At 58.6% G+C, this 15,432-nt stretch overlaps 3 protein-coding genes across 3 annotated transcripts; all 3 read right to left on the bottom strand.

The window, feature by feature from the left end:
* Positions 1 to 4,183: 4,183 nt before the first annotated feature.
* LOC137441917 (thyroid hormone-inducible hepatic protein-like) lies at positions 4,184 to 5,365 on the bottom strand. The gene is made up of 2 exons (XM_068139916.1): positions 4,871 to 5,365; positions 4,184 to 4,568 (listed from the first exon to the last, which is right to left on the bottom strand). Exon 1 carries the CDS (start codon positions 5,294 to 5,296, stop codon positions 4,889 to 4,891), a length of 408 nt encoding a protein of 135 aa, XP_067996017.1. The 5' UTR covers positions 5,297 to 5,365; the 3' UTR covers positions 4,184 to 4,568; positions 4,871 to 4,888.
* A 3,655-nt stretch (positions 5,366 to 9,020) lies between these two features.
* On the bottom strand, positions 9,021 to 10,198 carry LOC137441919 (thyroid hormone-inducible hepatic protein-like). The gene is made up of 2 exons (XM_068139931.1): positions 9,708 to 10,198; positions 9,021 to 9,405 (listed from the first exon to the last, which is right to left on the bottom strand). Exon 1 carries the CDS (start codon positions 10,125 to 10,127, stop codon positions 9,726 to 9,728), a length of 402 nt encoding a protein of 133 aa, XP_067996032.1. The 5' UTR covers positions 10,128 to 10,198; the 3' UTR covers positions 9,021 to 9,405; positions 9,708 to 9,725.
* Positions 10,199 to 13,851: 3,653 nt separating this feature from the next.
* On the bottom strand, positions 13,852 to 15,033 carry LOC137441912 (thyroid hormone-inducible hepatic protein-like). The gene is made up of 2 exons (XM_068139904.1): positions 14,539 to 15,033; positions 13,852 to 14,236 (listed from the first exon to the last, which is right to left on the bottom strand). Exon 1 carries the CDS (start codon positions 14,962 to 14,964, stop codon positions 14,557 to 14,559), a length of 408 nt encoding a protein of 135 aa, XP_067996005.1. The 5' UTR covers positions 14,965 to 15,033; the 3' UTR covers positions 13,852 to 14,236; positions 14,539 to 14,556.
* Between the last annotated feature and the right edge of the window lie 399 nt (positions 15,034 to 15,432).

Here is a 15,432-nt window from a genome sequence, read left to right as displayed (position 1 = left end):
CATCTCAAAACATCTTATCAAGCACCGCTTATCTAGGGAAGCCTCTCGCTGTGCTCTGGGTGCTGTTGCCTCACCCCTACTTCAGCCCAGTACTGTGCAGAGGGGTGGGACAGTTGAGCTCTTCTCCTTTCCTTATCACCAGCATCTGGTTCTGCTCCCAGGAGATGTTTAAGCAGAACTTCTGAGCTCCTGGAATCTGCTGCTGGTGAAAATGGTTATGGCAGCAGAGCTCCATTATCAGCCCGTGCTATGACTCAGTGGCCATGCCTTAGGGGCCCTCCTCTCTGCTAGAGGGACAGGGATGAGTGTCCCCAAAATGTGCCACATACGTGAGCTGTCCATTCAGCAGGTCCCCAGCTTTTACTGCCCAGAAAAGGGGATCAACTTTTGCACCACTGCTGCCAGCATAAGGAATAAATTCTTTACAGTGAGGGTGCCAAGATCCTGGGAGACATTACCCAGAGAAGTTGTAGATACCCTGCAGTGTTTAAAGTGATGATGGATGGGGCTTTGGTCACTTTTATCTAGTGGAAGAGGCTCCTACCCAAAGCTGCTGAAGGAGGAAGAGGTCCATCAGCTCCATTAGTTATCAGTGGTAGGGACTTCTTGAGACTGGCTAGAGAAGGGTGTTTAGAACTTATTAACCTTTGGGTCCAAACTGGGTTTTATCTCATGTCTCCATGACAGCCTTGTTCCCAGGTCACAGCTTCTGCTTCCCCCAGTGTTGTCAGGCAGAAATTCTCCTGCGATCCTCTTCAACGGCAAAGTTCACCTCCTCATGGTGGCTGGAAACAACACTGGTGTCCCAGGAGCCCCATCTGCCTGTCTGCCCTTGTCCTGCCAGGGACCAGCACTGGGTTTTTCAAGGATAAAGACCTCTTCTGTGACCATCTCGAGTCTCTCATCAGCTGTGGCCACCAGCCATGGCCAGCAGCAGGGCACTGACGCATCCCTGGGGCCAGCGTGATGCAACGTCCTGCAATCGGAGTAGGCAAAAGTTTCCTGTGAAACACAGGGGTCGGGGCCAGCTGGCAAGGCAGCAGCTCACAGAGGGTCCTGAGGGATTGCAAGTGGCCCTTAAGTCGTCAGCAAGTCCCTCCAACCAGCCCACATCACAGAGCTTTTCTGGGAGCATCGTGTTTCTAATTGGCCATGTTCAACAGTGGTGGTGAGCACTTCCCTGGATGTCCCACAGTACCCCTGTCCTGGAACACCACCAGCCTCTCCAGCTGCCCAGCACACAGCCTGAGCCAAAAGCCATTGAGGGAGGTGCCTGCAGGCCTTTCTCACCGTGACCACCATTTTCTCCAGGTAAAATGAGTCCTACCCTTGAGCTCCAGCTATGTAGATTCATAGATTAGTAGAATGGTTTGGGTTGGAAGGGACCTTAAAGATTCTTGAAGACTCCCAGTTTGGTGACCAGAATGTCATGCAGGACAGTTCCAAATGTCCAGGTGGATGCCATCAGTTGCTCTTCCCTTATCCACCCATACTGTAACTCCATCAACCCTACGTATTAGTACAGGTTGGGGAGTGAGCTGCTGGAGAGCAGTGAAGGGGAAAAGGACCTGGGGGTCCTAGTGGATGGAAGGATGACCATCATGCTCCATTTTCTCTAGAGAAGACACAAGGCTGCAGCCTTGCTACTGCTGAGGAGCAACATGGGGGCCAGATTTGCTCTGAGATCCTATTGCTGGATTTAGGGGGTGCTGTTTGCCCAGATATTGGAGAATTGGTCCTTGGCAGCTGTTTTTATAGAAGAACGAAACTTATGTGGTGGTGCAATGAGATCCCCAGGCTGCTGCACCCCAGCCCCAGTGTTAGGGCAAATCTCCTCTGACCCACTGTCCTATTGGGCAGATCATAGAATCATAGAATCAGTAAGGTTGGAAAACACCTCAGAGATCATCGAGTCCAACCTATCACCCAACACCTCATGACTGACTAAACCAGGGCTTCAAGTGTCACCTCCAATCCTTTTTTGAACACCTCCAGGGATGGTGACTCCACCACCTCCCTGGGCAGCACATTCCAATGGCCAATTATTCTTTCTGGGAAGAACTTTGTTCTCACCTCAAGCCTAAACTTCACCTGGCACAGCTTGAGACTGTGTCCTCTTGTTGCCTCTTGTGCTGGTTGCGTGGGAGAAGAGACCAACCCCCTCCTGGCTATGATCTCCCTTCAGGAAGTTATAGAGAGCAATAATGTCACCCCTGAGCCTCTTCTTCAGGCTAAACAACCCCAGCTCCCTCAACCTCTCCTCACAGGGCTTGTGCTCCAAACCCCTCCCCAGCCTCGTTGGCCTTCTCTGGACACGTTCAAGTGTCTCAATGTCCTTCTTAAATTGAGGGTCCCAGATCTGGACACAGCACTCAAGGTGTGGCCAAACCAGTGCTGAGTACAGGGACAGAATGACTTCCCTGCTCCTGCTGGCCACACTGTTCCTGCTGCAGGACAGGATGCCATTGGCCTTCTTGGCCACCTGGGCGCACTGCTGGCTCGAGTTCAGCCTACTGTCAACCAGTACCCCCAGGTCTCTGCCTGGCAGCTCTCCAGCCACTCTGACCCCAGCCTGTAGCTCTGCATGGGGTTGTTGTGGCCAATGTGCAGCACCTGCCTCTTGGACTTGTTGAATGCCATCCTGTTGGACTCTGCCCATCTGCCCAACCTGTCAAGGTCCCTCTGCACAGCGCTCTCATCCTCTAGCAGATAACACCTGCCCCTACCTTGCTGTCATCTGCAAATTTACTGATGGTGGAATCAATCCCCTCATCCAGATCATCAGTAAAGATATTGAACAGGATAGGGCCCAGCACTAATCCCTGGGGGCCACCACTAGTGACTGGCTGCCATCTGGATGTGGCACCATTCACCACCACTCTCTAGGCTCAGCCCTCCAGCCAGTTCCTAACCCAGCTCAGAGTGCTGCTGTCCAAGCTACGGACTGACATCTTGGCCAGCAATTTGCTATGGGGGACAGTGTCAAAGGCCTTGCTGAAGTCCAGGGAAACCACATCCACAGCCTGCCCCACATCCACCAGTCAGTCATAGAAGGAGATCAGGTTGGTCAGGCAGGACCTGCCCTTCCTAAATCCATGCTGGCTGGGCCTGAACCCTTGGCTGTCCTGCATGTGTGCCGTGATTGCCCCCAGTCTTCCACTGCCATGGGGTGGAAAGATGAAAAATCCCATGTCCCCATGTCATCCCTGCCACCTCCTCCTGTTAGATGCTCCAACACCTCTGCTTCCCCCTCAAATGCCCCAGGGTTCTCTTTGTCCTAGCTCAGACCTGCCTAGGACTTTTTCAGGTGTAAGAGGGCATCAGATTCTGCTGCCGGCTGCCATCTCCTCCCAGAAGATTCACAGCCATGCTTCTCACAGCTGTGGAGTCGCCAGGCCCCTCTCCAGAGCTCCCCCCGCAGTAGCTACTTAGCCAGAGGTGACCAGTGTCCATAACCTTGCTGTGGGGAGCATAAGTCAAAGCCAGAAGGGTCTTGAGAGCTGGGACGGAAGTCATCGACAGGCAAAAGGAGCTGAGAGTTCCTGTCGTAACCCAAACCTGGACAAGGGGCTGGGGTCTTGGGGGTATTTGCTTCCCACAGAGCCCGACTTCTGATAATCTGCTGCCCTTCAGGGCCTGTCCCCAGACTCAGAGCCTGTGTGAGACAGCTCCAGGACAGAAGTCGTGATGAAGAGGAGAAAGGCATGGAAAGCTGTGGGGCAAAGAGCAGCAGCAGCAGCAGTGGTGGGACATCCATGGGGAGGTTTCTGAAGGGAACCTCGAACCTGGTAATTCTGTACTATGTGAGCTGATGGATGACTCCCTGCTTCTCTTCTGGTGGCACATCAGTGAGTTTGGGAAGAAATTCTTTACAATGAGGGCAGAGAGACAAAGCAACAGGTTGCCAACATGGATGACCCACCCTGGGACGTGTTCAAGATCAGGGGGCTCTCAGCAACCTGATGTAGTGCAAGATGTCCTTGCACAGAGCAAGGGGATGAAACTAGATAATCTCTGAAGGTCCCTTCCAACCTAAACCATCCCATGAGTCTGAGTCCTCGTCCCTTTGAATTCCCCATCACTGCACGGGAAGATCCCCTCATGGCAGAGCCAGCGCCCCCCTGCCCCACGCTGGGACACTCCCCAAGGGCTGCAGGCAGCACAAAGCAGCAGACCAACAGCGTTTTACAGAAGTGGTTTTATTAGCAAAGACTGGGGAAGGTGTCCCTTAGAGTCCAGGTACCAGCTGGAAAAGGGCTTGGCGGTCGCAGGGGACCAGGGGAGTTCAGGGCCACCACACAACGGCGCCGCCTTTCGTGCTGCTCTTTGAAAATAAAGAAGATGGCACGGGGCGTGTGGCTCTCCTGAGGGACCTCAGCATGACCAGAGGCTTCTTCCTATGAGGATAAGGCACCATCTGGTTCTCTGGTGGCTGCGACCGTCGCTGCTGCGCGCTGCCGGTGCAGGACGTCGGCTGACGTGGTGCCAGGAGGGTCAGTGGGGCCGGGGAAGAGCCTGCGATGCTCGGTCATGGGGACGTCCTCTTCTTCGTGCCACCAGCACCCATCCTGCAATGGCAGATGTCCTTAAGCCCAAAGGCCTTACCGAGGGCAGAGCTGGTCCACCAACCCCAGATCCATTGACCCCAAACCCCCCAAAGTTTCTGCACAGAGGGATGAGACGAGTCCCGCCCTTCAGCGTGGAGCTGGAATCCTGACAGCATTTGAGGGGACAGCCTTCATCTCGAGGCACTTCTCAGGAGCTTCCCATCCCTGCCTTCTCGGGGACTACTCCGGGACATTGGGCACCCCTTGCCCCAGTGCACCCCTTGCCCCAGTGCACCTGGGCTCCACATCCCCCCAGCTCTTACCTGGTTGCCAGGGCAGGGTCACCAGCTGGGCTGCCCCTCGCTGGGGCTGATCTGTTCCAGGATCTGGCTGTACCTCCGGGTGAGGGCATTGGTGTCCCTGGTGAGGTGGGTGAGGACCTGCTGCAAGCCGGCCAAGTGGTGGGACAGGCGCTCCTCCAGCTCCGCATCCATGGTGTCGCTGTCATCTGAGGAGCTGTTGGTATCAGTGTCGGCACTGCTCTGGCCCTGGTCGGTGACAGAGGCCAGGCCCTTCTCCACCATGGGCTTGATGGCTTTGAGGAGCTGGTAGCGCTCATAGAGGTCTGTGTTGCCTTCTGGGGCCGAGGCCGAGCCCTTCTCCTGCGGGAAGACTCCTCGCAGCAGGCTGGGGAACATCACCTCCTGCTCCATCTTCTGGGTGGCTGAGAAGTACTGCTCCATGGCCATGCTCCCACAGCTCCAACGGTGCTGCTCTGGGCTCTTCTCGGGGCGCTGCCTGCTCCCCGTCACCACTGAGGCCTTTTTATGCAGCACCCCGCGGGGCACATCCCTCCTCTGCTCTCCTCTGCTGTCCCCTCCTGCCAGCCCTGGGCCGGACGGGGTGGCCACGGGGACGGGCTTGGCTCCAGCCCAGCTGGGCCTTGGCCATGTGTGTCCTTGGCTCTGTGCAATGTGTGCTGGCCCAGCCTCCCCGTGGCCTTCGCCCAATCTGGCTGGGGGTCCCACTCTGCCCACAGGACAGGAGTGGGGTGGTGAGGAGGCCGGGTGCCCAGGGCCTCTCCTGTCCTGCTGCCGGTCCCCCCAGTACAACCACTTCTGGGGCTCCAGGAGACTGGGGCCAGCTCTTGCTCCCCAGTGCAGGCAGCAGTGCTGCCAGGGGGGCGTCATCTGTGCCCCCTCCTGGCTGCCACACGCTCAGGACGTGAACCCTGCAGGGGCGTTGAGCAACCACCTGCTGCAGACTGTGGAAAATGCCACTGGGGATGTGCTGCAATGCAGAGTCCCACGTGGGGGCCTGAGCACAGAGGAGCCAACTGGTGCCCAGACGTGGGGGTGCCCAGACGTGGGGGTCCCCAGACACATCCCTTCCTCCCTGCATTTCCCTCAGCCTGGCAGGGACAGGGACAGAGACCTGAAGCCACTCTCTGGAAGTCCTGTGGCAGCAGCACAGTCGCTGCTGCCCACGGGGCGGTGTGAATGGTGCCAGCTCCCCACTCCCCCCATCCTGAGGCAGAGGCCATAGCTGGGGCAACGACCATCACTGCCTGTCCATGCATGTCCCCATGGTGTGTGGCAATCAGGGAAGGTTGTTCTATTTGTGGAAAGGCTGCAGGGTCACTCATCCTTTCTGCAGTCTCGGCGGTGGCATCTGTCTCACCCCTGCCAAGTGTCCAACCCAGGTGCCCACACTGCTGCCCACTTTTCCTCCAGACGTGTCCCCATTGCTCCTCTTATCCCTCCCCAAGTGCCTGTGGCATCTCTGGGTATCCTGCCATGGGGCCCAGCACTGCACTGAAGTGCTGCCAGCCCTATGAAGGTGCCAGCTGGGAGCTTGGCCTTGTCCAGCCATGTTGCTTGGTCTCTGCCGATTTCCTGGGAGGTGCAGGAACATCCCAGGGTCTGGGGACAGAGGGACACCGGGGCTGTAACTGCCACCTTGCTTCTCTGTTTTGGCTTCAGCGCCGCCTTCCCAAGCTGCTTGTAGCGCTCGGAGCAGTGGGCTGGGGCGTGACCAGGGCTCAGCTGCACCAGGTCTCTCCCCAGCTTCCCACCCGTGGGACATGGATCATTCCCAAAGCCTCCCTTTGTCTTCAGGGACCTTATCAGCCAAAAGCAGGCCCTCCACAGCCCCCTGGGAGAGCTCAGGTGGAGCTTCTGCTGCTGGCAGCGATGGCAGGAGGAGGGAGAGGGGCTGGAGCCCAGCACAGCCACCATGGGGCTGCAGCATGGCTGGGGCCAGGATGAGCAGATTCAAGGGTGTCCAGCCCCAGGTTGGGCCCACCTGGGTAGAGGCCACAGCTGGGTCAGTGGCCAGCGGTGCCTGTCCTCCCGTGTCCCCGCAGCGTGTGGCAATCGGGGAAGGTTGTTCTATTTGTGGAAGGGCTGCAGGGTCTCTCATCCTTTTTGCAATCTCAGCAGTGGCATTGCTCCCACTCCTGCCACTTGTCCAAGCCAGGTGCCCACACTGCTGCCTGTCCTCTCCTCAGCAGGCTTCTCCCCACTGATCCTCCTGTCCTTTCTCAGGTGTCCCCAGGGTTTCTGAGTCTCCTGCCGTGTGGCCCAGCACTGCGCTGAGGCTTGTGGGCACTGTTGGCCCTGTGCAGTCACTCACCAGGAGCTTGGCCACATCCAGCATCTGGGCCACCATGGCACTGCTGGGAGGTGCAACGTTGTTCTAGCGTCCCCTCCCAGGCGGCATGGGGTGCTGCGTCTGCTCTGAGCCTGAAGCTTCTCCATGAGGTTTATGGAGAACGCGTTTGTCTGCAGCCTCTGGGGACAGCCATCAGCTTCTGCTGGGTTATGTCCTTCCCCCTGGGGACAAGCGAGCAGGAGTCATGGCAGCCAGTGCCTGGGAGGGGGTTCCCTTCCACAACCCTCCAGGACGTGTGCTCTATCCCCAGGCATGTCTTCATCCCACTGGCATATCTCTGACCCAGCATCTTCACTTCTGCCTAGGGCAGCTGGGCCAGAGACAGCCTGAGGTGGGGCACTCAGCACCCTGGGGCTGTGACTCCTTCATCCCCCATGGTCTCAGTGGTGCTGTGAGGGAAGTCAATAGCAGGAGATGCCAGAGATAACACGGGGACACTTGGGGACACGTGTGATGGCATTTCCCCCTCTCTGGGCTGTGGCTAAAGATGTGCTCCCCAGAAGGTCAGGGTGAGGTCTGCCCAAACTATGGCAGCAGAGGTTGAGGGCTAGCTGAACGTCAGTCAGCAGTGTGCTGAGGGGGCCAAGAAGGCCAACAGCATCCTGGGCTATATCAGGAACAGTGTCCTGTCTCCGTGTCCTAAGATCCGCCTGCTGCAAGTCATGGAGCTGAAGAGGCTGCCCAGAGGACCACAGCTCTTCTCCAGCCAAAGCCTCAGCACCCTTTCTCTACAGACCCAACATCTCCTGCAGCACCATTCCTCCACAGACTCAAACTGTCTTCGGGGGGTGAGGGGTGAGGTAATAGAACTCCTCTTCTCTCTCTCTCTCTCTCTCTCTTCTCTCTCTTCCCCCTTCTGATCCATCCACTTTATTTAGGTAATAAATGGTCTAGCTGTTGATAGCTTGGCCTCGTTTGTGCCTCTCGTTGCAGAACACGGGAATCTTCAAAAGAACTGAGTCTCTTTCCCTCTCGGGACCCAGACACCTTCTCACAGCTGTGGAGTCGCCAGGCCCCTCTCCAGAGCTCCCCCCGCAGTAGCTACTTAGCCAGAGGTGACCAGTGTCCATAACCTTGCTGTGGGGAGCATAAGTCAAAGCCAGAAGGGTCTTGAGAGCTGGGACGGAAGTCATCGACAGGCAAAAGGAGCTGAGAGTTCCTGTCGTAACCCAAACCTGGACAAGGGGCTGGGGTCTTGGGGGTATTTGCTTCCCACAGAGCCCGACTTCTGATAATCTGCTGCCCTTCAGGGCCTGTCCCCAGACTCAGAGCCTGTGTGAGACAGCTCCAGGACAGAAGTCGTGATGAAGAGGAGAAAGGCATGGAAAGCTGTGGGGCAAAGAGCAGCAGCAGCAGCAGTGGTGGGACATCCATGGGGAGGTTTCTGAAGGGAACCTCGAACCTGGTAATTCTGTACTATGTGAGCTGATGGATGACTCCCTGCTTCTCTTCTGGTGGCACATCAGTGAGTTTGGGAAGAAATTCTTTACAATGAGGGCAGAGAGACAAAGCAACAGGTTGCCAACATGGATGACCCACCCTGGGACGTGTTCAAGATCAGGGGGCTCTCAGCAACCTGATGTAGTGCAAGATGTCCTTGCACAGAGCAAGGGGATGAAACTAGATAATCTCTGAAGGTCCCTTCCAACCTAAACCATCCCATGAGTCTGAGTCCTCGTCCCTTTGAATTCCCCATCACTGCACGGGAAGATCCCCTCATGGCAGAGCCAGCGCCCCCCTGCCCCACGCTGGGACACTCCCCAAGGGCTGCAGGCAGCACAAAGCAGCAGACCAACAGCGTTTTACAGAAGTGGTTTTATTAGCAAAGACTGGGGAAGGTGTCCCTTAGAGTCCAGGTACCAGCTGGAAAAGGGCTTGGCGGTCGCAGGGGACCAGGGGAGTTCAGGGCCACCACACAACGGCGCCGCCTTTCGTGCTGCTCTTTGAAAATAAAGAAGATGGCACGGGGCGTGTGGCTCTCCTGAGGGACCTCAGCATGACCAGAGGCTTCTTCCTATGAGGATAAGGCACCATCTGGTTCTCTGGTGGCTGCGACCGTCGCTGCTGCGCGCTGCCGGTGCAGGACGTCGGCTGACGTGGTGCCAGGAGGGTCAGTGGGGCCGGGGAAGAGCCTGCGATGCTCGGTCATGGGGACGTCCTCTTCTTCGTGCCACCAGCACCCATCCTGCAATGGCAGATGTCCTTAAGCCCAAAGGCCTTACCGAGGGCAGAGCTGGTCCACCAACCCCAGATCCATTGACCCCAAACCCCCCAAAGTTTCTGCACAGAGGGATGAGACGAGTCCCGCCCTTCAGCGTGGAGCTGGAATCCTGACAGCATTTGAGGGGACAGCCTTCATCTCGAGGCACTTCTCAGGAGCTTCCCATCCCTGCCTTCTCGGGGACTACTCCGGGACATTGGGCACCCCTTGCCCCAGTGCACCCCTTGCCCCAGTGCACCTGGGCTCCACATCCCCCCAGCTCTTACCTGGTTGCCAGGGCAGGGTCACCAGCTGGGCTGCCCCTCGCTGGGGCTGATCTGTTCCAGGATCTGGCTGTACCTCCGGGTGAGGGCATTGGTGTCCCTGGTGAGGTGGGTGAGGACCTGCTGCAAGCCGGCCAAGTGGTGGGACAGGCGCTCCTCCAGCTCCGCATCCATGGTGTCGCTGTCATCTGAGGAGCTGTTGGTATCAGTGTCGGCACTGCTCTGGCTCTGGTCGGTGACAGAGGCCAGGCCCTTCTCCACCATGGGCTTGATGGCTTTGAGGAGCTGGTAGCGCTCATAGAGGTCTGTGTTGCCTTCTGGGGCCGAGCCCTTCTCCTGCGGGAAGACTCCTCGCAGCAGGCTGGGGAACATCACCTCCTGCTCCATCTTCTGGGTGGCTGAGAAGTACTGCTCCATGGCCATGCTCCCACAGCTCCAACGGTGCTGCTCTGGGCTCTTCTCGGGGCGCTGCCTGCTCCCCGTCACCACTGAGGCCTTTTTATGCAGCACCCCGCGGGGCACATCCCTCCTCTGCTCTCCTCTGCTGTCCCCTCCTGCCAGCCCTGGGCCGGACGGGGTGGCCACGGGGACGGGCTTGGCTCCAGCCCAGCTGGGCCTTGGCCATGTGTGTCCTTGGCTCTGTGCAATGTGTGCTGGCCCAGCCTCCCCGTGGCCTTCGCCCAATCTGGCTGGGGGTCCCACTCTGCCCACAGGACAGGAGTGGGGTGGTGAGGAGGCCGGGTGCCCAGGGCCTCTCCTGTCCTGCTGCCGGTCCCCCCAGTACAACCACTTCTGGGGCTCCAGGAGACTGGGGCCAGCTCTTGCTCCCCAGTGCAGGCAGCAGTGCTGCCAGGGGGGCGTCATCTGTGCCCCCTCCTGGCTGCCACACGCTCAGGACGTGAACCCTGCAGGGGCGTTGAGCAACCACCTGCTGCAGACTGTGGAAAATGCCACTGGGGATGTGCTGCAATGCAGAGTCCCACGTGGGGGCCTGAGCACAGAGGAGCCAACTGGTGCCCAGACGTGGGGGTGCCCAGACGTGGGGGTCCCCAGACACATCCCTTCCTCCCTGCATTTCCCTCAGCCTGGCAGGGACAGGGACAGAGACCTGAAGCCACTCTCTGGAAGTCCTGTGGCAGCAGCACAGTCGCTGCTGCCCACGGGGCGGTGTGAATGGTGCCAGCTCCCCACTCCCCCCATCCTGAGGCAGAGGCCATAGCTGGGGCAACGACCATCACTGCCTGTCCATGCATGTCCCCATGGTGTGTGGCAATCAGGGAAGGTTGTTCTATTTGTGGAAAGGCTGCAGGGTCACTCATCCTTTCTGCAGTCTCGGCGGTGGCATCTGTCTCACCCCTGCCAAGTGTCCAACCCAGGTGCCCACACTGCTGCCCACTTTTCCTCCAGACGTGTCCCCATTGCTCCTCTTATCCCTCCCCAAGTGCCTGTGGCATCTCTGGGTATCCTGCCATGGGGCCCAGCACTGCACTGAAGTGCTGCCAGCCCTATGAAGGTGCCAGCTGGGAGCTTGGCCTTGTCCAGCCATGTTGCTTGGTCTCTGCCGATTTCCTGGGAGGTGCAGGAACATCCCAGGGTCTGGGGACAGAGGGACACCGGGGCTGTAACTGCCACCTTGCTTCTCTGTTTTGGCTTCAGCGCCGCCTTCCCAAGCTGCTTGTAGCGCTCGGAGCAGTGGGCTGGGGCGTGACCAGGGCTCAGCTGCACCAGGTCTCTCCCCAGCTTCCCACCCGTGGGACATGGATCATTCCCAAAGCCTCCCTTTGTCTTCAGGGACCTTATCAGCCAAAAGCAGGCCCTCCACAGCCCCCTGGGAGAGCTCAGGTGGAGCTTCTGCTGCTGGCAGCGATGGCAGGAGGAGGGAGAGGGGCTGGAGCCCAGCACAGCCACCATGGGGCTGCAGCATGGCTGGGGCCAGGATGAGCAGATTCAAGGGTGTCCAGCCCCAGGTTGGGCCCACCTGGGTAGAGGCCACAGCTGGGTCAGTGGCCAGCGGTGCCTGTCCTCCCGTGTCCCCGCAGCGTGTGGCAATCGGGGAAGGTTGTTCTATTTGTGGAAGGGCTGCAGGGTCTCTCATCCTTTTTGCAATCTCAGCAGTGGCATTGCTCCCACTCCTGCCACTTGTCCAAGCCAGGTGCCCACACTGCTGCCTGTCCTCTCCTCAGCAGGCTTCTCCCCACTGATCCTCCTGTCCTTTCTCAGGTGTCCCCAGGGTTTCTGAGTCTCCTGCCGTGTGGCCCAGCACTGCGCTGAGGCTTGTGGGCACTGTTGGCCCTGTGCAGTCACTCACCAGGAGCTTGGCCACATCCAGCATCTGGGCCACCATGGCACTGCTGGGAGGTGCAACGTTGTTCTAGCGTCCCCTCCCAGGCGGCATGGGGTGCTGCGTCTGCTCTGAGCCTGAAGCTTCTCCATGAGGTTTATGGAGAACGCGTTTGTCTGCAGCCTCTGGGGACAGCCATCAGCTTCTGCTGGGTTATGTCCTTCCCCCTGGGGACAAGCGAGCAGGAGTCATGGCAGCCAGTGCCTGGGAGGGGGTTCCCTTCCACAACCCTCCAGGACGTGTGCTCTATCCCCAGGCATGTCTTCATCCCACTGGCATATCTCTGACCCAGCATCTTCACTTCTGCCTAGGGCAGCTGGGCCAGAGACAGCCTGAGGTGGGGCACTCAGCACCCTGGGGCTGTGACTCCTTCATCCCCCATGGTCTCAGTGGTGCTGTGAGGGAAGTCAATAGCAGGAGATGCCAGAGATAACACGGGGACACTTGGGGACACGTGTGATGGCATTTCCCCCTCTCTGGGCTGTGGCTAAAGATGTGCTCCCCAGAAGGTCAGGGTGAGGTCTGCCCAAACTATGGCAGCAGAGGTTGAGGGCTAGCTGAACGTCAGTCAGCAGTGTGCTGAGGGGGCCAAGAAGGCCAACAGCATCCTGGGCTATATCAGGAACAGTGTCCTGTCTCCGTGTCCTAAGATCCGCCTGCTGCAAGTCATGGAGCTGAAGAGGCTGCCCAGAGGACCACAGCTCTTCTCCAGCCAAAGCCTCAGCACCCTTTCTCTACAGACCCAACATCTCCTGCAGCACCATTCCTCCACAGACTCAAACTGTCTTCGGGGGGTGAGGGGTGAGGTAATAGAACTCCTCTTCTCTCTCTCTCTCTCTCTCTCTTCTCTCTCTTCCCCCTTCTGATCCATCCACTTTATTTAGGTAATAAATGGTCTAGCTGTTGATAGCTTGGCCTCGTTTGTGCCTCTCGTTGCAGAACACGGGAATCTTCAAAAGAACTGAGTCTCTTTCCCTCTCGGGACCCAGACACCTTCTCACAGCTGTGGAGTCGCCAGGCCCCTCTCCAGAGCTCCCCCCGCAGTAGCTACTTAGCCAGAGGTGACCAGTGTCCATAACCTTGCTGTGGGGAGCATAAGTCAAAGCCAGAAGGGTCTTGAGAGCTGGGACAGAAGTCATCGACAGGCAAAAGGAGCTGAGAGTTCCTGTCGTAACCCAAACCTGGACAAGGGGCTGGGGTCTTGGGGGTATTTGCTTCCCACAGAGCCCGACTTCTGATAATCTGCTGCCCTTCAGGGCCTGTCCCCAGACTCAGAGCCTGTGTGAGACAGCTCCAGGACAGAAGTCGTGATGAAGAGGAGAAAGGCATGGAAAGCTGTGGGGCAAAGAGCAGCAGCAGCAGCAGTGGTGGGACATCCATGGGGAGGTTTCTGAAGGGAACCTCGAACCTGGTAATTCTGTACTATGTGAGCTGATGGATGACTCCCTGCTTCTCTTCTGGTGGCACATCAGTGAGTTTGGGAAGAAATTCTTTACAATGAGGGCAGAGAGACAAAGCAACAGGTTGCCAACATGGATGACCCACCCTGGGACGTGTTCAAGATCAGGGGGCTCTCAGCAACCTGATGTAGTGCAAGATGTCCTTGCACAGAGCAAGGGGATGAAACTAGATAATCTCTGAAGGTCCCTTCCAACCTAAACCATCCCATGAGTCTGAGTCCTCGTCCCTTTGAATTCCCCATCACTGCACGGGAAGATCCCCTCATGGCAGAGCCAGCGCCCCCCTGCCCCACGCTGGGACACTCCCCAAGGGCTGCAGGCAGCACAAAGCAGCAGACCAACAGCGTTTTACAGAAGTGGTTTTATTAGCAAAGACTGGGGAAGGTGTCCCTTAGAGTCCAGGTACCAGCTGGAAAAGGGCTTGGCGGTCGCAGGGGACCAGGGGAGTTCAGGGCCACCACACAACGGCGCCGCCTTTCGTGCTGCTCTTTGAAAATAAAGAAGATGGCACGGGGCGTGTGGCTCTCCTGAGGGACCTCAGCATGACCAGAGGCTTCTTCCTATGAGGATAAGGCACCATCTGGTTCTCTGGTGGCTGCGACCGTCGCTGCTGCGCGCTGCCGGTGCAGGACGTCGGCTGACGTGGTGCCAGGAGGGTCAGTGGGGCCGGGGAAGAGCCTGCGATGCTCGGTCATGGGGACGTCCTCTTCTTCGTGCCACCAGCACCCATCCTGCAATGGCAGATGTCCTTAAGCCCAAAGGCCTTACCGAGGGCAGAGCTGGTCCACCAACCCCAGATCCATTGACCCCAAACCCCCCAAAGTTTCTGCACAGAGGGATGAGACGAGTCCCGCCCTTCAGCGTGGAGCTGGAATCCTGACAGCATTTGAGGGGACAGCCTTCATCTCGAGGCACTTCTCAGGAGCTTCCCATCCCTGCCTTCTCGGGGACTACTCCGGGACATTGGGCACCCCTTGCCCCAGTGCACCCCTTGCCCCAGTGCACCTGGGCTCCACATCCCCCCAGCTCTTACCTGGTTGCCAGGGCAGGGTCACCAGCTGGGCTGCCCCTCGCTGGGGCTGATCTGTTCCAGGATCTGGCTGTACCTCCGGGTGAGGGCATTGGTGTCCCTGGTGAGGTGGGTGAGGACCTGCTGCAAGCCGGCCAAGTGGTGGGACAGGCGCTCCTCCAGCTCCGCATCCATGGTGTCGCTGTCATCTGAGGAGCTGTTGGTATCAGTGTCGGCACTGCTCTGGCCCTGGTCGGTGACAGAGGCCAGGCCCTTCTCCACCATGGGCTTGATGGCTTTGAGGAGCTGGTAGCGCTCATAGAGGTCTGTGTTGCCTTCTGGGGCCGAGGCCGAGCCCTTCTCCTGCGGGAAGACTCCTCGCAGCAGGCTGGGGAACATCACCTCCTGCTCCATCTTCTGGGTGGCTGAGAAGTACTGCTCCATGGCCATGCTCCCACAGCTCCAACGGTGCTGCTCTGGGCTCTTCTCGGGGCGCTGCCTGCTCCCCGTCACCACTGAGGCCTTTTTATGCAGCACCCCGCGGGGCACATCCCTCCTCTGCTCTCCTCTGCTGTCCCCTCCTGCCAGCCCTGGGCCGGACGGGGTGGCCACGGGGACGGGCTTGGCTCCAGCCCAGCTGGGCCTTGGCCATGTGTGTCCTTGGCTCTGTGCAATGTGTGCTGGCCCAGCCTCCCCGTGGCCTTCGCCCAATCTGGCTGGGGGTCCCACTCTGCCCACAGGACAGGAGTGGGGTGGTGAGGAGGCCGGGTGCCCAGGGCCTCTCCTGTCCTGCTGCCGGTCCCCCCAGTACAACCACTTCTGGGGCTCCAGGAGACTGGGGCCAGCTCTTGCTCCCCAGTGCAGGCAGCAGTGCTGCCAGGGGGGCGTCATCTGTGCCCCCTCCTGGCTGCCACACGC

This window comes from Melanerpes formicivorus, unplaced genomic scaffold, assembly GCF_026170545.1.
Source record: "Melanerpes formicivorus ecotype bairdi unplaced genomic scaffold, bMelFor1.0.p_v2 SCAF_1, whole genome shotgun sequence".
Taxonomy (NCBI): Eukaryota; Metazoa; Chordata; class Aves; order Piciformes; family Picidae; genus Melanerpes; species Melanerpes formicivorus.
Note: the sequence above shows the minus strand (reverse complement) of the source record. Positions and strands in the feature narration are given on the sequence as shown.

Coding starts and splice junctions, on each gene's coding strand:
- LOC137441917 (XM_068139916.1), bottom strand. CDS start 5,296: ATGGCCATGGAGCAGTACTTCTCAGCCACCCAGAAGATGGAGCAGGAG.
- LOC137441919 (XM_068139931.1), bottom strand. CDS start 10,127: ATGGCCATGGAGCAGTACTTCTCAGCCACCCAGAAGATGGAGCAGGAG.
- LOC137441912 (XM_068139904.1), bottom strand. CDS start 14,964: ATGGCCATGGAGCAGTACTTCTCAGCCACCCAGAAGATGGAGCAGGAG.